Here is a 26,626-nt window from a genome sequence, read left to right as displayed (position 1 = left end):
ATAATTGGATCCACTGTTTCCTTTGCTTTTGTGATGTCGGCCTCCCGGCATTTTTTTGGCAACATGGGAAGATTTATATGGCAGGGGAAGGAATCCATTTTTCGTCTTTATTTAATGCTGCTATTTTTTCCCAGTGCAAGACCTTCGAGGCAATTCTGACATTCATTTGAGTCTTGTTTTATTTATAACTCAGATTTCGATAAAATACTGTTGGAGCACTTTGTCTGAAAAAAGGCTCTATCACGTCGTTGGAGCTCTTAAAAGTCCACCTTGTGCTTGAAGTCATTGACCCTCCCTCTCCTCTATTCATCACTCAACAAATGGCAATGCCCACAGAGAGGCTAGCTTCTATTCCCTGCTGTGAATTCCATTAGAGGTACAAACACACAATAGAGTACTTATTTTAAGACTTTGACATTGCCATTGTAATGGACTGGGGTCACAGGAGGGTGTAATAATGCATAAAAACTGGTTAAACTTATGCAACTGTATGGCTTTAACATCATAGGAAAATATTTTCACCTCTATCCTGCATGCTGCTGCAGGGGTCTAAACGTAGGAGTTTACCTAAATACATATATCGGAATGAATTATGTGACCCTGTGACCCAATGCGCACAACACAATGGAGCTATGTGTGAATTGGTGTGACAGTCATGTTCATATCAGTCTACATGAGCAATGTTCTCTTGGTACAGCCAGGCTTGTACAAAAACATTAAGCAGACATAAATTGAGAAACCTCTGTATAAAACTATGTGTTTATTCACTTGTTCACTTTATTTTATTCACTTGATAGCACAAATAAACAATACTATCCCAGGTCTGTTAGTGTTTAGGATTATATTTAGTTTAGATTTCCACTTAGGGTTATATTTAGTTGAGACAGCCAAACAGGGTTAATATTTCAATTACTTTTATTGGCAGTTTTATTTTATAGAGACTGACATTGAGTTGATAGTTCAGTTTGTTTGAAGTGGGGTTGTATGAGATACTTATCAATAGTAAGTGTACTACATACAGTGGAATCTGGTCAGCACGACCCCTGTACTGAGAAATCGGCCGTAGTGCCGGCAGGGAAGCAAGAATATGCCGCTGCAGATAGGGTCAATTTTATATGTAATTTATCCACTTATAAGGGAGTCTCACCTAAAAATCGGTAGTGGCATCGATTGTACGCTATATTTGAATATTTTACCTCATTTCACTTTTCAGTAAGAACGACTTTGTGTGGACCACAACACATACCTGTTACTACGCCTGCAGCGTGCGGTGTCGGATCAGCTGTTTGTGTCAGCGGCTTGTCGAAGAGACAACAAATAAAAGATAATAAAATATTATGGAAACAACAAAGTGCTGTTCATGCTGGGGACCAGAGGACATTGTTTTCCTTCATGCTGTGAAGTGTTTTATACTGTTGGGTTACAATGGTGTTAGATAGCGGTGGCTAGCTGCACTCAATATAAACATCAACATTCTCGGCACAACAGGCCTGTTTCTAAACACAGGGGCTGTGCTGACCGGCATCCATTGTATGTACACTTACTATTGATAAGTATCTCATACAACACCACTTCAAACAAACTGAACTATCCCTTTAAGTAGAGTCCCCTGTCTACAAAGAGTCTTACCTGTCGGGGGCTTCATCATGCATGGTCATCCAATGTTTAACCCACCTGTTAAACGTTGGATGACATCATCAGTATGCTCAAGGGCACTACCATTACTGGGAAGGAAGCTGCTGACATTATTAATATGCTTTCAATATATGTGATCCGAATGGCAAGAATAGCACATGGTGAGATGCATTCAAGTACCGTAGGAAATTAGACATCTTTTGTGAAATATTCCTGTGTGCGTAATATTTTTCTGGAAGAGGATAATTGGCATGCCCAGCCCAGGAGTGAGGATGGTTAGGGCCAAATGCTAGCATATGGAGAGGTATGCCACTTTATCTTCCATGGCGTGTGGGATGCTAGAGATAAAGTTCAGGAACAAATGCCAGGACTTATGCTGTTATCAGTTGATTTATCCCAAGTTTATTATATTAATAGTGTACCTGCTGCAGGATAAGTATAAAAAACTTTATAGTGACTTAAAGCGACAGAGATTGGTGGTATGATCCCTGGCTGCTCCAGTCCATATGTTGCAATGTCCTTAGGCAAGATGCCAAACCCAAAATTTCTGTCCATGTGTGAATGTTTTTTAGGTGTTTCATCAGTGTGTGAAAAGGTAAATTGTTGTAGTAAAATGCTTTAAGTGGTTGGATGACTAGAAAGGAGCTGTATGCGCAGTGCATTAAACATTTAAAGCTTGCGTACAGGACTGTCACATAGAAATGAATGATAACAAAGGATTAGTGTGACATTTTCTCTGTGTGTTTGTTACTATTTCAGGTTATGTATATCTATCAAGCTGAATTGTGTCTTTCTGAATCCTCAAAATCATACACGTCAATCCTGCATTGGTTAAAAAGAGTCAGGTTAAGCCTGCCGGACATGATATACTCCACCCTGAGTTTCTCATTGAAGGACACATAAATACCACTCCCACCCTTTTTTTCAGTAGTCAAAGGTGCACTGTTTGTATCAAACACTATGAATTACTTATATCTCCATTTAACTTTCGTATGCTGCATGCACTTAATGGGTAGTGGCAGCACACAAGATGTTAATGAGGTTGAAACAAACATTATTATGAACTGTGTGCATGTGTCATTAATTACATACATATACCTATGCATTCTGTAAAAGCTGGAGTTGTAATGATGCCTTTTTTTTGTCTCTGTTTAAAGTCTATTCATTATTTTGGTGCTGGGGCAGATATGGCATCAAAATGTTTGAGCACTTAATTTTATCTTTAGTCAGTCATGTTTTCCAGAAGTGAAAACTCTAATATAACGATATGCGTCAACATAGTAGAATTTCCAATTCATTTTCAATCCATGTTAAATATTTAAACAAATGAATGACATATGTTATTTTTAGAATTGAGTGGGAGGACATTTTTTCCCCATCATATGTCTATGAAGGGGCCTCTGCCAGTGTGGAGAGGCTGTCAGACCCAGCGGAGGACATAGACCGCCCCGAGGAAGACTGAGGCTCTGTTTACATGGAGCCTTGTATGTCCGATTAATATGGATATAAAAGCCTTAAAGTATGAAAATGCTCCTTATAAACACCTCAACTGGAATAAATGATTTTCAAGGGATTGTAGTGCCGTGGTTAAACCTCCATTTTGTCATAAGTGCTGAAGTGAAATGCGTTGTCTGAAACATGTTGTAAGCTGTTGCTTGATTTACAGCAACAAAATAACAGCAACCACCAAAGTGAACAGGTGATAGATTCCCATCTTCAGGGAGCTGATCAACAGATGCCAAAGTGGTATTTGTGCTGTAAGATAGTTGTGGAGGAAGAAATATGTTTGTTTATCACTTTTTTGCATGTTGTTCAATTGATGACTTGTGACTTGACTTGACAAAAAATAAATGACTTGAGACTCGACCTGGACTTGCAAGTTAATGACTTGAGACTAGACTTGACTTGAGGCATGATGACTCGGATGACTTGCGTGTGTTCATAAGTATGAATGTTAACTGCTATATATATAAAATGATATAATTCAGTGTTGTAGAGTGTCTGTCTAAATATCAGTTATGTATGCAGCGCAAAATGGGAATCATGATTAGACGACTCAAAAAGCTATGTAATTGTCAGTCAAACTCCTCGCAACGGCACTCGTAACGTCAAAGACCCCCGCTACCTGATCTTTTTTCCCCAAAGAGAAGCCTCATCAGTCGTACTCATTACTATCTGGACAGATAGTACGGTCTCAGACCAGACCATCATCATGGTTGCGTCTGTGCCAAGAGTCCTCACTTTTGGATTAAAAAATGTCAGTGAAGGAAAAAAACGAACGAAATAAACCTTCTAAAAAGGGAATATTTTTTGGGTTGAACGAAATTTAGCTTATTTGTATTGTGTTTGACGTTGTAGTCTAGCTGTTAGTATTTCGCTGTTTAAAAGCAATGGGGAGGGAATATAAAATAAATAAGCTATTTGTTTTTGCTTTGATAACATTTATTAAAATTAATATCAATGATAATAATACAGATACAATTCACTGTCATACTTTTTGAACAGGTAAAGTTAATTGGCCAATAATATCATTATTAGACGGGCTACTAATAACTTGTCTTCTCTCTTTATAAAGACTGGGTAATACAGGTAAGAGTGCTGTATCTTGGGTGGAAAAAAAGGGACTTGACTTGGGACTTGACTTGCTTTAACTTAGGATTCGACTTGACTTGACATAACCTGTGACTTGACTTAACTTGACTTGGCCAAGAAAATATGATTCGGGACGTGCTTGAGACTTGGACCAAATGACTTGAGACTTACTTGGACTTGAGCAAAGATGACTTGGTCACAATACTTGTTATACCACCCGAACACTGTATTAACGCTCATGTCATGAAATATGATAGCATTACAATAATGCTATTGGCTGCCCATCAATAGCAGTGATACTATTATAGAGTATCATGTCAGCACTAGACCAGCATAAACTGGCATAGACCAGCTTGTACCAACAGGCTGGTCTTTGCTGGTTTTTCAAATAGGACCTTGTCCCATAATGAAGGATAGGTGAAGAGTTTTTGGACGAATCAAAGTAAAAGTATATTTTGCCTGAATATTATATGGAATTTTACAAAACATTTGATTAACATTAATTACATTTCAGTATGCAATACTTAGGAAACATAACATATGCCTTAAAGCCTTATTAGACTGGAGTGTTTTTGAAATAGGGCCTTCTTTGAATCCCCTGCAGGGTATCTGACATTTATGCAAAAATAGAAGACCATGGATTTCATCTATCACCTCAGCTGGTAATCCTCGAAGAAAGTAGAAAGATTTCTACTTGCATTACATGGTTTTTTTTGGTGCTTTTTTCCCCAATAGGTTTTGTCTAAACTGTGTTTCTCATGCTGTGATGTGATTCATATACTCTTTAGAGAACAGTAATTGTTATGTTGCAGAATTAAGCTCTGTAAGTAGATTCCCCTGCCATCACCAATTGCATGTGAATAAACACATCCAGCTATTCACATTGTTGCAAAGATGGAACAGAGCCTACATACGCTAGCAGAGGGTCCTTTATAAACACCTGAAGGTTGTATATGTGAGAGCTTAAGCTTCTAACTGCTGCAGCCAGGCAAACCAGGCTGAGTAATGACAGAATATCTAAAGCAGATGTGACCCACGTGGTGAGAACCCTCACAGTGACACTTCTCACTCCCTACCATCAACCATCAGACATGATTACAGCCCTTGCTCCATGATCCAGTGTCGGTCTGAGCCCACTCCTTTGATTTCACATGATTCCCTCCTGCAGCCTAGGTAATCAAACAAGACGCTCAACTCAGACAGAGACTTGACCGTGGCGTGACATTTGTTGAAGTCACATCACAAGTAGGAACAATTTGTGAAACATCTTCTATTTTATTCAGAGGGAACGAGGACTTTTCACCAGGTGCAGCTGCTTTCTGTCCAGTCATAATTTACTGCTGACTGGAGTTGAAGGCCGATATCCATACAGTAATGTACTTATCTATGGGTACCGACAAATTGCAATGTTAGTACGAAAATGCAATAACAATCAATAATTTTCTGTTCGTGGTGACTGAGACCAAACAGGCAGTCAGACCATAACCAATATGTAAGAAATTAAAGCAATTTAATGACATTGAAAAAAACACCAATTAACATTCTTAACATGCAATGGCTGATACTTTACAAAACATTGCAATTGTTCTGAATATGGTGCTAGAGTTAATGCTGAACAACATTGTGACTGTGTTGAATTGCAGTATATGGAAACTAACAGAGTGAGGCTTGTTAAGACTGATGTAACAACCTACAGTATATTGCATCTCAGCATGGTAGAAAGATTTTGAATAACATGCAACCACATTACATTACAAGCCGTATGTACTTTCTGCTTAATGGGGCACTTTACCAACTTGAAAATGAAAATCAGTTTATTGATTATGGAGAGTACTACCTCAAATACAGTTGAACATTGTTCTGTGACTGTAAAAAATAACAGATGATAGCAAAGTGGTGTCACTGGTTATTCAACTCGGATGCTGTAATGCTGGAATAAATTCAACAGAGTATGGCATTTACCTGATGGCATCTTTACAGTGAAATAAAAATGAATTATGGGGGTGCATGAGCTAACATGTTTTACGCTTGACTCACTCTAGGGACTAATGGTCATGGGACTCTTTTTTTAAAATGTGTCTCAAATCCTCCAACATTATGGAAGTACAAAATGAATACACTGAAGAGTTACAAAATTTCGATTTTTGGACATCTGGACAGAGCCATACTAGTTTGTTGTTGTTTTTTTTGGCCATTTCTAGTCGTGGCAAAGCTAAGGTAACCTGCTAGCTGTGGCTTCATATGCACCATACGGTCCCAAGAGTTATATCAATTTGTATAACCTTAACCCTTTTCTGTTGAGAGACTTTGTGGGTGATTTCACTAAATCTTGTTTTTAGAGAAAATTCATTTGAATAAGCAGCTATTGGCAACAGTGGCATTAAACTGGGTTCAACATTTAAATTGTACATGTGGTTGTAATACACATTCTTAAAGAGAAAAGTTCTTTTTAAAACTGGATAATGGATTACATTTTTTTTTTAATAATTTCAAAGTTGGGTATAGCCGTGGTCGGTAATGGGATGTAACAGGAAGCATGAATGGGATTTGTGGTGTATACTGTCCAAAGGATCTAAATGCTAAACAAGACAAAATAACAACATGATATTTTCTTTTTACATCACAGAGTGCATGACTCGATAATCAATGTTTATGATATGTAATTATATGTCAATTTCCTTGTTATTTTATCAGGTACAAAACGACTGAAAAAAATAAGTTAATAAGCAACTTTTACACATCTTACATCATCTTTAATAAAATTTATTTCAAATATAAAAGGTCAGTAATATATCCTCCAAATGAAAAACATCAACTTGAAATCCCGGCTTGACTCTGGTTCGCAGTGTTGGGCAGTAACACGTTACTAACGCATAACTGTAATATTATTTCTTTCCCCAGTAATGAGTAGTGTAAGGGATTCAAATAAAAAAAATAGGAATAATATTACAGTTAATAATCTAAATAACTCTGTGTTACTGCTTTGCTGAAATGGGATTTGTGTTTAACATTAGTAGGTTTTCTTATGATGACATGCACGCATGGCAGGTCAGGGCAGGTCAGGTCATCTACTGGCCAATGGGCTTAACCGAGGAAAGGTGGGTTGACAAAATATTTTCCTTTTTAACGGAGCAATAAGTAGAAAGTAACTTATTACACTTCCTGAGTAACTTGCCCAACACTGGTGGTCTGCTACAAGATAACATCAGAGGCAAAGCTGCATATAATGATGTGCAATGGACAGTGAAACATTTGTACAAACAGTTCTGCAGCTGAAGAAATGGAGATAATGAAAACAACAACAAAACAAGCCCTCTAAATTTTCTGTGTAATAATAATTATTAAAAAAAGACACTCGGCACGTACAATATACACTATATATACACAGTATTTAGTAATGGTCATTCTGTTGCAACTTGACAAAACAGAGTTCTATAAAATGAGGGTGGCAGTGTGCAGTTGGCAATGACGCATTACATTTGACACAAAACCCTGTGCTTGGTATGGATAATGTCTGTTTCCTCTTTCATTTGTTCCTCCCAGCAGGTTTAATGAAAACGATGTCCGGGGTACGATGGATGGTGGTTCCACTCCTCATGCCGGGGTCTGAACGGTGCCTTTGATCTCAGAGGAGGCTCTCTTCTCCTTTCGCCCTGCATACTCGCCGATAAAGGAGCCGTCCTCGTTGAACTGAACATCCTCGTCACCGTAGTCCACCAGGCTGTCCCCACTGTCCCCGGCTTTGATCTCTCTGCTCAGTGAGTGTTGGCTGCCCTTCAGTGGCTTCTCGTCGTTGTCACTGCAAGAGAGGCTCAGTGGATTTAAAATCACCTCATTTCACCCATGGCTTCACTCTATGGCTTATTTGGAGAGGAGGGGGGTGCGGGCTCAAACTATCACTGCCTCTACAATGAGCCACTGTGACTAGCATTTAACATTGGCTGACCAATGGTAAATGGACTGCACTTGCATAGTGCCTTTATAGTCTTCCAACTACTCAAAGCGCTTTACACTACATGCCATTCAAGCAATTCACACACAGACATTCAAACACTTATGGTAGTTGGAGACAGAGAGTCCGGCTGAGAAATTGTTTCATTCTGTTTTCAGTCTCTGTGCTAAGCTAAGCTAACTGGCTGCTGGAGGTAGTTTCATATGTATGGGTGGGTCGAAAGGGTTTTCCTATGTAACTGGCCGCAATAAAGCAAATAAGCATATTTCCCAAAATGTGAAAACTATTGCTTTAAGTTTAATATATTGTTTATTAAGTTATGTGACAAGTTAAAGTGACTCACTGTTTACATTGTTGACTGACTTTTGATAAAGATATTTATAGATGCAACCAAACAAATCACATAATTATTATTTCATTTAAACTAGTTAGCAGTTATTAAAACTGAACACACCAGCTGAGAAATAGATTTATTAATAGCCGCTACACCAGCTCTTCAGGTCAACTTGAGTATTCAAAGTATGAATCCTGTCACACTGAGCCACTTTCGACTTCATCACATTAGCATTTGTTTTGCTTTGCAGATCATTCTGTTTGCAGAATCACACTGAGATTCATATTGCAGTAGATTGGTATGAATTGGACGACTAAAGGATTAATGAGACATGCCCAGATATTACTGCCCTGGTGATGAGCTGCTTTCAATTATACCCATCGGTTTCAGCTTCATGCTGTGTGCTGGGGGGTCTGTGTTTAGCTCCGTCACTGTATGGTGCAATGTCTACCACCAACTCCAACACAAAACTGTTTCTAACATAAAAATCTCTATAAAGAGATGCTACCACTCCAACAACACTGATGTGTAAACAGCTAATGTTGTTTACCACATACTTTTCAGTTACTCAGGCCATCAAATGTCTTGAACAGAAGGAGTGTAAGGCTCCACATGAACCTCGTGCATGCTGGGTTGGCTTTTCAGCGAGAACAGAAATGCAGAGAAAATTACTGAGAGAAGAGGATGAAATGACTGCTAGCAGAAGAGAAACTTGTACATTGTTGCATGTCAATTGCAGTGAGGTGGTGAAATAGTGCTCTGAGGGTTATGCTTACCTGTATTCACAAAATGTGTCATCATTCATACCCTGGGACTCCACGTCTGGGTGAAGGTCTTCTTTTTCTTTTACTGCTCACAAAATGAAGAGAAGAAATCAGTGATTTCCACAAGAAATAGCTGCCAATGAAGATCACTGTGGCCCCTGACTGTTTGAACTAGTTCAAGGTTCAGTCCTTAACTCAATGCACTATTACCTTAATGGAAGGCTAGTGCAAGCCTTAGGAAATACAACAAAATGTAAAATGAATGTTTAAAGGAAGTTCAACTACATTCTTATAAATTTGGTCAATGAATCAAATTTAATATAAAGGTTTTATCTTGTAAAAGAAAATCTATGTAAATGTTTGTTTATATACATGTGAATTTCTTGATAAAATACTACATACTGAACAAATGTCAATGAGTAGTTGTTACACACAATAAAAACCCACATTGCTCCGGCAGATGAAAGAAAAGGTTGTAAGAGTGACAGGTTGTAATTGGAATTTAATGAGAAAACAAAGGACAGAGCTGTATCTTCTCTTTTTTCTGCTGACACGTTAAGCGATCGCTGCCCAGACGACAACCTGATGGCCATTAGCTGTGAATAATAAAGCCGATAAGGACTCTCATGTCCCCAACAGGAGGAATAACATTGAGATACCGCAGAGCTTATGTCATCATTCCCTGCTCAGCCACCCCATGCGCAGCATTTGCATTTTGTCTCGCTGTAGGCTGCACTTTGTTTAGATTGTTTCTGGAAAAAGCTGCGTGTCTAAATAATGCAAAATTCAAATGCTGGACAGACAGTAGAAATTCAAATTTCCCTATCAATACACAAGCGTTTTTTTTAGTATACATTTGCATTAAAATAATTTTGTGGCCTAAAAAAAACATCAGCTTACATATTCCTGTAATATTCTAGAATGATTGTAATATCTTTCAGAGCGACAAACAAGGCAAAGAAAATACAATGACTATTGGATCAGCAATTACAATTCAAGCAAGGTGATGTGTGTACTTTTTAGTGAGCACCTACCAGAATATTTTCCCCCTTTATTTCTGTTGACAAAGCAGGCGATCAACACAATGAGTGTGAGGAAAGCGATGGCACACATCAGGCCGATAAACCAGCCCTGGGTGGATATTCCTCCGTGAATGCTGGCCAGACCTGAGGGGAACAGAAGCAGGTGACTTTGACACGCCTTGGCCTTTCCATCAGGACACATGATTGAATGTTTACATCGACAAAGCCAACCAATGCAAAGGCAGACGGTGGCAGGCGCGCTGCTGATGGATACGGTCCAATATTAATATTAAACAGCTAATCCTGCTTGTCTAATTAATCAAGTAAGGAATGCTGTACACATGTAATTCCTCTCAGCGAGTCTGCATGGCTTAAATAGTGACACCGCCAAAGACCACACACCGCGACGAGAGTCACTGCTCAAGGACACCAGGGGTGCACCTGCACCATGTTTAAACAGAGGCCTATCAGTTTTGCCTGCATTTTTTTTTCTCTTTTTATGTTTCCATTTAAATAGTTTTGGTTTCCCCCCCTCACCTGTTGACCCGGTTGTGATAACATCTTCAAATATACTAGAATTATCAACCCAGATGTTGGGAATCAGTCGGACAGTGTACACAGTCCCAGGTTCAAGTCCGTCAATGATGTGGAAAGTCTTAGAAGTGTTTAAGGCATCTGATATGTTCCAGACACCCTCACCTGTGAAGGGGTGAATGATTAGGGTGGGTTAGTACTCATGAGAACGCACGACTATTGTATCTAGTGAAGACATGAATGAATAAGCTAAATTTATCACCTACAGAATCTAATCAAAATCACTCTAACAATAAGAGAAAAAGATTGATATAAGCTTACGGTTTTTCCTATATGCAATATAAAACACAGTGTGCCCTCCTCCAGATATCCAGCTGATATTTGCGGAGCTGTCACTAACTGCTGAGCTAACATTCAACAGGACTGGGACTGATGGAGAAATGAGACAAGATGAGAAAAAGGAGAAAAATGGCACAGAAGGGTTAGTAAAGGACAAAGCAAATCAAAGCCATGATGGAGACGTAAAGAGTGTTGTCATTATACAATCAAGGATGTTACTCTTCACCTTCTTTAAAGGAAGCAAGCATGCTCTTTTGTTTCCTAACAGCTACTCTAAGGAGGCATCAATTACATATGACAGCGGGGACATTGGATGAATCCCTCAACAGCAAAAATGACAAGAAAAATGTGGATATGGAAATAGAATCACAGGCAAAACCTGCAATGGCGAAAAGATCTACAAAAAGATTTTTGAAGACATTTTCCTTCAAACTATGTGATTATTTTTGAATTTTCATTTCATGTTCATCAATCATTTTAAATTTATATATATCAGTCTATTGATTTTTTTTTATCAATTAATTAATCTAGTCATGAAATGTCAGAAGTTAGTGAAGCAGTAAAAAATATGGAAGCTTCATCCCTGGTTATACTGTGTGTTTAATGTGTGCATCTATAAATACTTTAATAATAAATTTCTTATCATCATCAATTTCTTTGAAAGCAGGAGCAAATATCACGCTTCATCTACCTCAGAAATACGTTGAAGCCTTTTGATTCCCAACTGGGATGGAAAAAATCTAATAATGTAGTGAATGATGTGCATTATTAGTATGGAAAAAGTATGCTTTGATGGCAACTGCCTGAGCCAGTCAACAAAGCCCAATCCAGTTCATTTCCCCGTGGCAAACATGCAAATCTTCTGCTGTGTCTCCAGCTCAGGTGCATTATTTGCTCATGTGATAATTCAGACCACAAGGACACCTGCGTCTGTGCTGCCCGTCCCAACCACTGCAAATGACACTGACTAATGTTGATGGATTAGTCTGCAAGTATGGTAATTCCAGTCATTGGAACTGAGCAATGACTTTGACTGACATAGGCCCCTGAACTAAAAATATTGCAAGGCTGGCTGCCGTGTTTTGTCACAGTGCTCCTCAGCTTGCTAATGCTGCAGGAAGCAGCTGCTCACCCAGCAGGGAGTAAATGCCCTGGAAGACGCCCCTTCAAAGTCAGGAGGCTTTTTTATTAGGAGAGGCCAGAAAATATTCTGATATAGGAGCTTTCAACAGCTTCCACTTATCCACTTATCTCAGTGTCCTGTAAATATCACCCTCCCAGTATGAGCTCACACCTACCCGGCATGGCCAAGGAGAACGTTCCTGCTCACTATTTGCTCTCAGCTCAGACACTGCTATGGACAACCTCTTGTCCCAGAGCGATGTTGCTGTTTACCCAGTTGAAGATTACATGGAAATGTCAGGTGACTGTTGGGTCAATACACTGACTTGTACAGGGGGGACCGGGGACCAACAAATCAATCACTGACAATTAGACATATTTGTCCCCTTCAATGACTGCACTTTACAGCTACACAGCTTGGAATATAGATCTAGTTTCCAAGATTTCCCTGTGGTGCAGTGGAGAAATTAAAACCAGCTTTTTAATCAGTATGCACTTGTCTCATGACAAACAATGCAATGGAGCTGCTTTCCTACCCTTGTTTACCCTAGAAACAACATCCATTATTAATTCATTTAAAAAAAAAAGAAAAACTTCTGTTTGTATTTAGTTATAAATTACCCTGATATAGGGTGCATATCAGGATATTTGGTGTCTCCAAATGACAAATGTTCTGAAAAAACATCAACTCAATGTATTTGATTTAATGAATTCCGGATTGATTTCACTATTTCTTTGTCTTTGTGGTTTACGCTGGTTGTGTCAAAATGTGCTGCAGCTCTACCTATGGTTGAACGAGTGGGTTTGGTCACTGGGGACTTTGGAGTGCTTGCAGGTGAGGGGGAAGCTGACTTGCCTGAAAAGAAAGACAGACCTTTTGGTTAACAACTGGGATAGAGCTTTGTGCGCTGCATTCTACTGTTAGCACGCATGCTATTTTAGGCTAAACTCTAAAATTAATTACTAATTAAGAGGACTACATGTCTACAGTGAAATGCAAAGTAGAATTAGAAAAATGCATTTTACATTTGTTTATACACAAGGTGAGATGTAGTGATTTTTGTTTTTGACTGGATCATGCCTTTAAAAAGGGAATTCATTTCTATTTGCAAATCATTAAAAGGGAGATTGACTAATAAGTGGCATGTCTGTCATGTTCTTCCTGGGTTTGGCTCTTAAAGCATCATTTATTTCCTCAGCTTGAGTTAGACACGTAGCACTGAGTCTGCTGTTACTAGGATTAAAATCAATATTCGTTTACATTCGCTAATGAGCCAAGATTAATATGAATTTATAATTATGTTACTCATTAACATGGCTATTCAAGAGGAAGCAACAAACTTTATCTTAGAAGAAGTTGACGTTTTTCTAATAAAAGGAGGCATCAGAGTGCTCTCTGCTGATGGCAAGGGCCAACAGCAGACAAGGTCAATTATCTGCAGAGGTGCCGAATGTTTAGAGCTGTTTAATTCTGCACCAGCAAAACATAATGTGTTGAAATACTTTTGTCTCAGAACCTGATGATTAATCCACGCTACTAGCATCCACATCTATCCATATTTCTACATCTAAAGCATGCATCCACTACCTAAATATAATAGCCATCACTGTAAAACATGTTATACCAACATGCAGTTCATTTAGAAATATACACCAAATGAAACTCTGTTGGCAAGAGTTTTTCAGGGCAGTTAGAGATTGTTTGCATTGGTATTATGTTCCACAGTTTGCACATGAACACAGATCTACATACTGAGGCCAGCAGTGGAAGCCAAAGTGGAAGCTGGGGGGAAAAAGAAAAGAAATAAAGAAAAAGATAGAAGGGACAAGCAAAGCATTGCTAAGCAGACATGAACTTTCACATTAACGATGCACACAGTACGATCCAAGGTTATCAAAGCAATGCACTTTTTAGTGGTGTTTTCACAGAGAGCCAGCATAGACGCGTAACAAAAACACCAGCACATACACACATTGTGATAGTAGAGTTGCCACAAAATAACAGTGATGCTCAAATCTTTACAGCAACCACACACACACACACACACATTTTTAATAGCTCCACAAAATTGCAATTCAAAACAAAAAAAATCCTGCTCCCTGTAATCATTTTTGTTGGCTCTTAAGCATTCAAATAAACAAACCCTAAGAGCCAATTAAGTTTCTCTATGTGATTGCAAGGATTCTTCCAGTAAACGCCAAGTAATCGCTCACATATTCAACACCTGCAGCTTGCACTCAAAATTAAGTTGTGCTCTTTGTTTTTCATAATATACCTTGAATTTTTTATCTATTTAAGGTGCATTTCTATTAGAAGCGCAACCCAATTATTTATGCTGACAGTATCTGTTGCTGCAGTTCATTTTACTGACACTCAGCTGATCCAAGGATCGTTTCCTGTTTCATTTCCCATCCAATCATTCATACCATCGCCTGAAGTCTGAAGTCTTGAGCGTGAGTCAGCTGAAGTATGATGTGCAGTCATCAACAAATAATATGTAATTGAAAAGAAAAGATTAGATGCTATAGGCAGCCTCATTATGATTACTTACCCACCAACTCTTTCGTGATTACACCATTCAATAGCAAAACCTTCAGTTTCCCTTCTGCTCAAAGCAATTTTCTTTCTTAGGTGATTGTTTCATGGCTCAAGCTCTCTGTCCAATCAATAAGCACTTGCTCTCTCATGACAGTGACAAATGAAAACCTCTACCACATCCATATGAAATTGTTTATCCACAAAAATTACTTACATGGAGATATGACAAGCTTGGCTGCCCAGGCATATATCATATTCCACTAGTTCAAATCCATTTTGTAACAGTGAAATGGCTTCGTCACCGACTTTACTTAGCCTGAGTTCTGCCTGCCAATACTGCAACTCAGAGCTCTGTGTTCTTGTTGTCTACATCAGAAAGCTCAAACACACCCACTCCTTTTCCACTCACTTGTTTCTAGTGTAGTGGTGCACTCCTCGCTGACAATAGGCCCACAGCCAACCGAGGTGCAGGAGCGAAGGTAGAACTTGTATTTGCTCACAGACTCCAGGTCGCGCAGAGTCCACTTGACGGTGTCTGGTTTGCTGATGTCTACTGTCTGCAGTGGCCCCACTTCCTCTGTGTCGTTGACTAGATGAAAATAAAGAAAATAAACATAACAGCTTAACACATGAGTCTGCAACATAAAAAGGTTATCACTTAAGTTTTAGGTTTCAGAAAATCTGAAAGTAAGGTGGTGACAAATTCGCTTTTAAGATTAATTTACTCTGCAAGTATCCTGAAAAGTATGTAAACAGGGCACAGTTTATGGTTTGTAAACTACCCTGTTTCACACTGTAATAAGGTCTTTTCCCTGGTGATATTGTATGGTCTATTACTAAAATGTACATGCACAGAAAAAAAAGAGAAGGAAAAGGGACTGTCTCATTCCTCACATGCTTTCAACTTGTTAACAAGTACCTTCTTTAATGGAAAAAACAAATATAATTTAAATGTAAAATAAAATATGTTGAATATATGCTTCAAAAAGGGAGATTTCCCAACACACATTTAAAAAGAGAAAATTGATGTTTGATCTGTGAGAGATGAATAGCTTGTGCACTACTCTTTTAAGCTGCCTGTTGGTAAATATATTTCAATAGAAATAGAAATAGAAATAGAAAAGGTATTTAGCTGTTTAATTGAAAATGATCCATGTTATTGGCTCATGGATTCCCGAACTACATTTCCTATTGCTCGGTATTTTGTTTCATTTATTTAAAAATTAAACAAACAATCATTTAATACTTTCACTATTACTCTATTATATATATGATATATAATAGTACTCTATATTTTGAAATGTTTGTCAGTGTGACTTTTTATGAAAATATATTAGACAAAATAATTACGCTATACATTTGCAAACTCTTATACCTAATCTATTGTCTTTCTCTCTTTTACCTTCTTATCTGAGTTGGTATGGGTGACTGTCCTTATTTTATTGATACCCCATATGCACAAGATGTAAAACAGAAAGGTTGCCAATTAACTCTGTGCTTCAGCAAACACTCAGATGTTTGACGTTGGACTTGCACGCTGAAACAAAAATCTCTCCTGACAATTATAAGACATTTCAGTGATGCCAGAGAAGCAAATGTCATTTATCATTTGGACTTGTTTTGTTGGCTTTATGGGAAGACAACCCGTCATTTGCTTGTACTTAATTTGAAATGCTTTTTGCATTAACAGACAACAGACTGTGTCCTGCACATTCATAACTAGAATTTATCTCTGTTGTCTCAGTCTTCATTGTGATGGCAACTCATTTTTCACAACGTAAAGCAGCACAGTGGGTAGGAAGGTGGCATTTTTGGTCTTTGTAACAAAAACAAACACAGCAGGTGTTGAGGTGACCTTTACTGTGAAAAAGGTGCTACCAACTCTGGTAGGAGGCAACAAAAACAATGACAAGAATGTATTGCTTGTTAATATTTTTGCCCGGACACCACAGACTGTTATCATTCATCCTAGTCTTCATGAGGTAGTTTTGACTCAAGAAATAGAAATTATGGCTGGCGCGGACAAGAGGCTGGAAGTATCATGTTTCTACCCTTTGGATGGATACTTTCACACTTATTCAGAAACTCTGTGGGCTGAGAGCTGCTGCACATGATCTTAAAGAGTGAACTGGCTGAAGCCTGCAGACCTTCAGACACCAATATTTCCAGATATTCTTCAGCCATAGTGAGCAAAATATGGCTGGCCTTATGTAGTGTGAAAGAGGCTGAGACCTGCCAACACAGAAATCATCTGACCCGACAGATAGTATGTCTTTAGCTCAAATGGGAGGAAAAACAATGAAAAGATGCCAAGGTCGTTTTTCATTCCCACTGGTGTAGATATTTCAGATCAGAGCAAACTTCACACAGTACTCTTGATAAGTTACTCTCCAGCAACTCTAATAAAGAATGGTCTTAATTGTGAAATGGGCCAAGGAATATGGTAAGGTGTAATAGCTCACACACAAATGTGACATGTTTTTGCAGTAAACTGCTCTGAACAAACAAGAGAAATGGCTGAATGGATTCAATGTGAGCCCTCATCTTCACTTCTGTGACACACTTATCTTTGCCTTGTCAAGTGGTGTGACTAGCTTTCTTAGAGGTTGTTTAGTAGTGGTAAGTCTTCACTGGCCTATTCTGCCCCAGGCTTTAGAGTGGGTTGGCAGCTCTTTAAGGAAGCGTGACCATGACAACCATTCAGCCGTGAAGAGAACTTAAGGCTACATTCAGGAATGCTTTCGTGACTTAGACACTGAGGAAAACTTTCCTTATGAGGTCGGTGAACAACTATTATAATCACTACAGAGTGTTCTGGTACTGGGAAATAACCTTTATGATATCCATATATATTCCTTCATATTTATAAGTAGGTCAGTGTACTTATAAACTCACTAATATGTTTAGTGACAATTCATAAAATGATTGGTTTCACAGATGAAGTATGTCATATCAATGCAGGTTACTATTCTTACACCCTGGTATTCCTCCATGCTCAGTGTGTTACCACTGATACAATTGGCCTTCCTGTTAAACCTGTGAGGTGTGGCACTATTAAAGGCTGAAAAGAACTGCCCTGCAGCTTGAGATCACACTTGTGTCACTGATGATACACTGACAGCTGGCGTAATTATACTCAACATTTCGCACATGATTTCCTTCATGAAGACTTAAAAACAAGGCATACTTTAAAGAGTCCATCAGCTATATTACTGTGGAACAGTGAAAACGTCCTCTCTTGAAATACTGGATGACACTTGGCCTTCTTGTGCAGCCGCCAAATCAAACTTAATTAGCCGGGAAATGTGGCTCAGCACAAAGATGTTGTTCGAAGTTAGTCACATGAGCTTTGATATGACTTTTGTTTAAGGACAGGAAAGTGGTTGCACTCGTGGGATTCAGTGATGGCATCCCATCAGACTGTGAGCTATCGTGGAAATGTCCCTTACAGACAGGATGAGGTCAGTAAAACTGGCCCTTAACAGAGTGTGACACATTGGCTTTGGTCAGCACTAGCTGAGCCATGATCGTGACACGCAGGCAAGCTGACATAACCCTGACATGTTTCCTATACACGCACTTTGACCTCGCTATGACCCCAGCTCTATTAGGGCTGCACAATGATTTTCCTTTCCTTGCTTAGGATCATGGGTTAGACTATCACCAGCAGGCAAGTTCCTTCCATACTTATCTGTATCAATACAATACGATATAAAATACTATTTTTATTTTATTTGATATTTTCTAATAGGCACCAAAAGCCTCATTTTGCGAGTGTCCTGTTCAAGACAGACAATAGCACAAATACATAGCTTCAGACTTAAGGTATGAGACGATATAATCTCAGTTTTGTTCTATTTGGCTGCACCTTTGGTGATAAAAAGGAATTGCGGGCACATATGTCACGGCTGTAACTCTTGATTTTCCTTGCTGATGGTCGCTTTCCTTTTTAGACCGTTTGCCTGTAATACCACATACTGCAAATGCAAAAGCTTTCATCAGTGGGCCATAGGCTGAGACTGTAACTTTGGGATTTTATCAATTATTGTTATTGTTAAGAGGATCAAAGCTGAAAAGGAACAGAGGGATGTAAACGCTATCAAACCAGGAAAAAAGGAAAGAAAAGAAAAAAAAAGCACATTTTATAAGCAACACACAGGCATTGGCATTTTATCTGAATTAGTTAGGTTGAGCATGAGAGATACGTACTGAGCTGATACTCGAGGAGGTACCCGGTAAGAATGCCATTAGGCTCCATTGGCTGTGCCCACTCCAAAGAGACAGTGTGCTTCTGTACATCCATGACCCTGAAAACAGGATTTTTCTCGGGGACTGTGGGGGCAAAGAAGGTGATACACACAGTCAGAAGTCCCCTTCTGCAACCCAGTTTCCCTGGCTATTATTAGATTTTCCTTTGAGTAGTTGTGAATCAATACCCTCCATGCTGTTTTCCACAATCTTACCTCCCTCTGGGGTTTTGAAGTTGACGGGATGGCTGCCCGGCCCGTTGCCCCGCCCATTGAAGGTCATGACGATGAGGCTGTACTCAGAGAAGGGCGTCAGTCCCGGTACCGCAGCATGGTTCCGGTCCCCAGGGAGTGTAAGCGTATGTTTTTCTCCGTGGCTTTTCTTTGACTCCACCAGACTGCGCAAACGCCACCAGTTTATCTACAGGAAAGTGACACTTAGAGCCATATAAAGCAGCAGTCACAAGACATACACTGTACATTACAGATATGAATGTGTGTCAGACAATGTTGAATGAGTAATTGTGTTTGCAGGTCTCTGCAGAAACACATTGAGCTGGCCAAGTAAAAGAGACTGGCTGGGGTGAGTGGGGCAAACATTTAGAACAAGGTCAGGGCCATTCCTTTTAAGCTGTGTCAAAAAACAAAGGTCTGTTTTTGAAGTATTACCCTGTAGCCTCCCAGATGTCCATGTAACTTGTCCTTGTGTATACGCGCCCAGCTAACCTTGACCACAGAACTGTTCATCACCTCCACAGCTACATCTTCAGGTGCAGCAGATGGAACTGTAAAGGTAAACATATATTAGAATCTACAGAAAGTTGAATGACAACTGAACAGTGAAAATCCAGTTCACCTATTAGGGACTGATATCACTAGACTCTACCTACACTTACACAAGCTAAGATTATGAAAACAACCGCTGAGCTAAGGGGAAATATTCACTTAAATAACACCACAACTGAGTGAGGGCGCAACAAGGGGAAGAATGATGACCTGAGGTGACTTCCTGGGGGCAAGTCCAGAAGAAAGCTAAACACAGGAAATGAATTAATGAATTAACTGAAGTATTTACTGACTGCTTTACCGACTTGATCTAAACCTCATCATTCTGCACAAAATCTCATATCCTAAAGCTACACTGGCAGCTTTGCACTTCACAGATCCAAATGTCAGTATAAGGGGAGTGGAGAGTTTGTGACCTTCAATACCAAGAGCATATAAGTTTAAGTCAGGAAACTCTAAATGTATGACAAATATTATTTACCAGGACAAGCTTCAATCTCTTTTCAACTAATATTGTAACAAAAAAGATGCAAATATTCAAAGTTGTTTCTCAAATTATTCTAATAATAAGAGTGAGTCCATCGAGAAAGCTCCACAGTCTTTACAATTATCAGCAATTATTCAACCAATTAACAAGGGCCACTGTGGTCTAAAATACTAAACACAGGATAATCAAAGGTATATCTGTAGCATGCTAAAACGTAGCATAAGGGCCCGATCAGACAGAACGCGTTTTAGCAGCTGGAAGTGGCTTTTTGTAGTTCTTTTTAATAATGGGTGCTTTTTGGGTGCTGCTTTTGCGTTGCTGAGCGCCTCACGTTTTTTGAGGAAAGGCTCTGAGCACATTTGTTGCAGATACATATATGCATATTTCTTCTTGTCCCACAATAAACAGGTCTGTTTCGTATATTTCGTAAAAATAAAATGCACTGTCCTTTACTGAATGAACACAAGGGGCGATTTAAAGCATATTTTAACACACGTTACTCTAATGCCTACACAGTATTTTCACCTGTTGTGAATGTGATACAAAAGATTTAAACCAAAATTTCACACAAATAGCCGGGAACAATGAAATCACAAATTGCAAGTCCCCCAGTAAAATAAAAAGAGGATGTCTGAATACAGATCTAAATTAGATCTAAGATATCAGACAGTCGTGGCTGCAGAAAGGGCAAAGGAAGCAGGGTAGAATTGCTGTGCTTATCATATCCCACACGGACACTGTCAATTGTTGTTGGCTAAGTTGTGTACTTAGGGGTCATCTTGGAGTAGTTAGCAACGCCTTGGCGTTCTCCCAGATACAAAAGTTGACAGTAGAGGAAATAGGCGCAAAACCTGTCCAATCTGTGTGTGTGTGTGTGTGTGTGCGCGTGACAGAGAGCGAGAGAGAGAGAAAAAGAGAGAGAAAGAGCTACAGGGAACTGTCAATGATTTCTTTGCAGGTTTCTCACTTTGTTCATTTGGTCCATTTTTCATAAAAACATATGAACTTGAACAAAACACATCAGGTCAACAAAGATCACTACTCACAGTCCTCTCCTGAGTAGCCAGACACTATCTTGGGTTCAGGGCCCCAGCCCTGATGGTTCCTGGCTTGGATCTTGATCTCATAGGGCACAAAGGTAGGAGTGTTCTTCACCACAAACGAGTGTCTCTTTACCATGTGTTCCTTCCAGTCCTCCTCCACATCCTGTCTCCTGTAACACACCTTATACTCCAGACCAGGACCATTGTGCTCAATGGGTAACAAGGGCTGCATAATAGAAATAAAAGAACAATGGTGTGAATAGTTTCAAAGAGACTTTCACAGTTGCTTGAGACTGGAAGACTGGGATTAAAATGACAAGCTGGCCAAGTGAACTGTGCTTGGAAAACGGGCAGTGTTATATCCCACTATCTAATAAAACAATGGAACAATTGATCTGGTCAAGCGGCATGGCTTTTCTTTGGTATAGAGCTTGCTAAGACATCATAGCTCCTTAAAGAAATCAGACCATGAGAAGAGGAATGAGATACCATTATCCACAAAAGCTAATCATTTACAGCGGGAGAGCTCATGAATCCAGGATTCAAGGGCCCACAATACCATGACAGGGCAACCAGTTAAAAAGATTGATCTTTTTACAATATAGATGAATGAATTACTATATGTGTTAGAAGAAAAAGGGCCCTTTCAAAGCTCTCCATTCTCTTTCTAGTCAAAGAAAAGAACCGTTTGATGAAAAATCCACAACAGTGATCCGGAAAAGTAAAATCTTAAGATTTGAGCCACAGAATGAAATGAATGGGTCATTTGTGTTTAATTCCTTTTGGTAATTGCCTTAAAAACACTGATAAAACTACATCTATGGTCTCTTTGAGAGATTCTTTGACTTCTAATTGTGAATAATTCACAAAAAGGTAAAGGTAGCCAACATTGCTAAATTTGCTGTAAGGGGATAAAAGACCAAACTCTGTTTCTTACCTCCCAGTTGATATCCATTTCATGTGGCAAATGACCTTCGATTTTGATATTTTCAGGGTTCTTGTCAGGAGCTGTAGGAAAGAAAGAGTATAGATTTTGTCTGTGTTGTTTGTGGAAGAAGTCTCAAGTAAAATAGGCATACAAGGGAGCAGATTTTCAACAAAAAAAAGGTCTGAGTGTTTTGTAGTTCACATAGCAGCAGTGTTGGCAACTCAAGTGGCCTGGAGGACCTTATCAAAAAACTATAATAAACAATGACAGAAGAAGAAGCCTCAGACCTGACGGTGGGGTTTTGTATCTGTCTGTGGGCTTGCTGGGAAGACCCCTCCCTACAGCGTTAACACCAGACACGCGGAAACGATAGTCGACGTGGCCATGAAGTTTAAGGATGGCCAAGTTGTGGTTCCCAGGTATTCGGAGCAGCTCCTTCCAGTTGCCTGGCTCCCATTGGCTTTCCTCATATTCGATAATAAACTCTGTTGACAGGCAGAAAGACAATCAGCGTGGTCCCTCGCTGCTATTGCTCTTGCCAAAGGATTGCTTATCTAACCACCAGCTGTGCAGAAAACTCCTCAAACCCTGCTCTGGGCTTGTATATTTCACAGGGAGACTAATCGTAATTCATGCTTGGATGAATCAATAATAGATTCATATTGTACAAGGTGGTTTCAAACAAATCTTTTTACATGCAGAATGATGCCAAAATACCTGTAAATCATACTAATAGCATTTACTGCAAGAAACCCTGATTCCGTACGGACTGTACTGTATCTACTGACACCTGAACACACAGATGCCTCATACCTGTGGTTGAGCTGTTGTGATCGTCCCCTGGGATCCATTTCAGTTTCACACTTTTGCTTTTGTATTCAGACAGTACCAAGTACTCAGGTGCATCAGGGACATCTGAAAACCATCAAAACAACATGGCTTTGGAAAATCAAAGAAACATCAATCTCCTGCAACAAAAAAAGGCCAATCAAATCATCCCCAAAGCTAGAGGATGTGGAACGAACTGCATCGCTGCATAGGCTGCAACTATTTCTTGTGGGCTGTTTGTCTGACACAGAAGAGAACTAATAAAGCCATGATTTGCATGCCCATGCTCTGCTTTGGCTTTTTGACATATTGACTCTAATGAATGTGTCATGCATTAATGTAGCACCAGGGGGTCACTGTTCTCTTGGCCCAGAGTACAAGCGTTGTTCATAAGTTAGCTCACCTAACACGGTGAGCAGAGCTGAGGCTGTCTGTCGGTCCACTGGAGTTCTTGCCACACATGTGTACACACCCTGGTCCATGTGGCTTACATTGATAATCTGGAGAATACCATTCTCCACAAAGTATCTGTTGGCAGAAAGAAGGAGACACAATATTGATTGATAAAACTGAAAAGACATTCCAGCTGGGATTTCGGCGGCAATGCTGTAAAAAATAAAATATAACGCAGTACCCTACCTTGAATTCTCAGTGTAGTTGAGGGCTATCTCCATATCATCTTTTTCCCACAGGAGCTCAAAGTCGTTGCTGAAGGACTTGTCGTACTCTGCCAGACATGAGAGCTGGGCTGTGGTACCTATTAAGATCTGCAGGTCCTCAGGAGGCACAACTATTCTAGTGGGATCTTTCAGAGGCACAACCATATTAGTTACATTTCAAGGACTAAGAGCCACCGAAACACTTTTTCCAGCCATAACTGTTTACCTTTCACATAAAGCATGGCTTCAATGGCAGATAATCCCTCTGTGTTTTTAGCTACACATGTGTATTGCCCTTTATCGTCCTTCTCAGCATTGTAGATCTCCAGTGACCCATTGTCATGAACAGTAAACCTCGGTCCCTCCACAGTATCAGGGGAGTCATCTTTACTCCTGAACAACATGAAAAACCATTAAACTCTCAAAGTTGTCAATTAAATATGCAGACAGCATAAGTTTAAAAGGATAAATGCTACAGTGTGGCATTAAAGTAGAAATAAAAGTTCCTGACTAGAAGGCCAGCAATGAAGAACTTAATTTGATACAGCTGGACTGTATGCAAAGACCAGTTGAGATCTACTGCTCTCTGCTGGTGTCTGGGAAATGAGAACAAACTGCACACTTACCAAGTGATGGTAGAAGGAGGAGAGCTGAAGACTTTGCAGGGCATCATCACTCCCTTCCCCTCCACAGCAGAGTAATCCTCCCCCTCCTTAGTTAAAATCATGGGAGGCAGATCTGCAAAGACCATGGAGTACAATATGATCATAAATCTATATCTGTAAAGTCCTTATGCAGATTTTCTGCTCTTCCCTGGTATACTATCAGGAATCTTTGGCAATAAAAAAACCATTTAGCATTATCAGGTTTGCAATTTAACATTTATTAAAACATGTTAAACAGTAAAATGATGAGGCAGATAATGGTGGGTTAAATAGGAAAACAACATGGTTGGCTTCTCTGTGCATAAATTGTTGGCTCCTTTGTGTCAAAAATGATTTAGCTGTCAGGTTGTCAAAAATGTGTCAATGTGAAAATGAAATCAAAGAAGAAAACAATGGAATAATGAGTTAGCTGAGTGCATGTACCTTATCAGTTTTAGCCAAAGCTTCTCATTAAAATGGTCTGTCTCTCCTAATTGTTTACAAAGGCAGCAGCTGGGACTTAACATTCAGAGACTGTCCAGCTTTATTAACTCCCGTGTCACTGAGAACAATCTCCCCACTTTTGTGCAAAGCGATGGAAAGCAACATTCTGTCCTTTCATTTTTTTATCTGCACTTGAAAAGCAGCACATGTTTGTCTTATGGCCCTGGAATCAGTATGGAATTTCACAGGAATCTGTTAGCATTTAAACAGCAGGGAAATTGGCTTGATGCTCCACAGGCAGAACAGCTAGCCTGAATGAAGGAGTACAGCTTGTAGACAACCCTCCTTCCCTGGACTCCTCACTGCTTTGTGGGCATATGCAAACGTCAGCGCCAGCTCTCCAGCTTGACACATCAGTGTCAACAGATGACTCACTGCAAAGTCTGACACTTACTCACAAACACTGTGAAACAAATACTTTTCATAACAAACCTTTAGACTGTGTTTTTATGGACTTGATAATGACATGATAATGAAACTGTACCCTCAGTCATTTAATATTTCAAGAATGTTAAGACTCTAATTCAGACTCTATGCTTAACATGAACGCACACAGGACTCTTATATTGTCCGTTCACTGTACTATTTTTAATTTGATACTGTAAGCTTTTTGCACTCACCAATATCCTGCACATCTGTACAGTTTTTAATTACAGCTGTTGTACATATTTTGTATTGTACGTATTGTTTTTGATATTTTTATTCTCATTGCCTATTTTTTATCTTGTTCTATTCAAGTATTTTACTTATCTTTATTGTAGTTGTGTTGTAATTGTTCTGCACCAAAACACCAAGTCAAATTCCTTGTACATGTAAACCTACTTGGCAATAAACTCTCTAATTCTAACAATGAAGTAAAAGTTGTCATACTCACTCATAATCATGATGTTTGCATTGGACAGAAGGGTTCCATGTCTGTTAGAGGCCTCACACTGATAAACTGCACTGTCAGACGCTTTGGCATTATGTAAAACTATGGTATCATCTAATGCCTTCCTGTTGGCTGCAGGAACCTCTGTAAAGAGAAAAGTACATTAAGTTAACACCGACGTTTTAGTACATTTCCTTTTGTGGCGCAACACTGTATTTAGATTAAAGACAGCTGACACCACCTTCAGATCTATATGTACTATGCACAACTTCCCTACAAATTTTGAAACCTGTGCCCTTGTATACAACCCTACACTTGCCAATAGCTGGTGTTCAATCTTGAATACAGCATAACCCAAAAAACACAATACAAGCAACTGTTGGGGTTGTAACTATTTTATACTATTCACAGAAATCTGACCTGTCTGATTATATATCCTGACAATGCTATTCCTTGAGCTCAGTAAATCTGAAGACCTGTAAACACAGTTCGGAGTTCCCTTTTAATAAAGCATGCTAAAAGTACAACTTATCCTGTGACTTATCCTTACACTGTGTTCCAAATTATTATGCAAATTACATTTTTCTCAGATTTTCCTAAATAGTCGATGCAAATGACAGTCAGCATAATTGTCAAGTCATCAACCGTTAGTTTAATGAATTCGAATGTCATTGAACAAACCTCCCAATGATAACAGTATTTTTCAAAAATAAAAAACTTAAAATGCACTGTTTCAAATTATTATGCATGACAGAGTTTTATAACATTTTATAGGTTGTTATGAACTGAAAATGCT

The 26,626-nt window shown here is 39.2% G+C and overlaps 1 protein-coding gene across 1 annotated transcript in view; it reads right to left on the bottom strand.

Moving 5' to 3' along the window:
* Positions 1–5,726: 5,726 nt before the first annotated feature.
* chl1b (cell adhesion molecule L1-like b) overlaps positions 5,727–26,626 on the bottom strand; it is a 63,706-nt gene continuing 42,806 nt past the window's right edge. The window contains exons 12-29 of the mRNA XM_069677940.1: positions 25,834–25,974; positions 24,438–24,549; positions 24,038–24,204; positions 23,792–23,957; positions 23,556–23,680; positions 23,138–23,239; positions 22,612–22,809; positions 22,334–22,404; positions 21,400–21,622; positions 19,750–19,865; positions 19,297–19,501; positions 19,043–19,165; positions 15,243–15,422; positions 14,048–14,077; positions 13,079–13,150; positions 10,312–10,443; positions 9,290–9,362; positions 5,727–8,026 (exon numbers count right to left, since the gene is read on the bottom strand). Of these exons, the coding sequence (XP_069534041.1) occupies positions 7,822–8,026; positions 9,290–9,362; positions 10,312–10,443; positions 13,079–13,150; positions 14,048–14,077; positions 15,243–15,422; positions 19,043–19,165; positions 19,297–19,501; positions 19,750–19,865; positions 21,400–21,622; positions 22,334–22,404; positions 22,612–22,809; positions 23,138–23,239; positions 23,556–23,680; positions 23,792–23,957; positions 24,038–24,204; positions 24,438–24,549; positions 25,834–25,974 (2,441 nt within the window). The 3' untranslated portion in view covers positions 5,727–7,821. The remainder of the gene's footprint in view (positions 8,027–9,289; positions 9,363–10,311; positions 10,444–13,078; positions 13,151–14,047; positions 14,078–15,242; positions 15,423–19,042; positions 19,166–19,296; positions 19,502–19,749; positions 19,866–21,399; positions 21,623–22,333; positions 22,405–22,611; positions 22,810–23,137; positions 23,240–23,555; positions 23,681–23,791; positions 23,958–24,037; positions 24,205–24,437; positions 24,550–25,833; positions 25,975–26,626) is intronic.

This window comes from Semicossyphus pulcher, unplaced genomic scaffold (genome assembly GCF_022749685.1).
Source record: "Semicossyphus pulcher isolate SPU_LCO1_2020_fin unplaced genomic scaffold, fSemPul1.0.p SCAF_3, whole genome shotgun sequence".
Lineage (NCBI taxonomy): Eukaryota > Metazoa > Chordata > Actinopteri > Labriformes > Labridae > Semicossyphus > Semicossyphus pulcher.
Note: the sequence above shows the minus strand (reverse complement) of the source record. Positions and strands in the feature narration are given on the sequence as shown.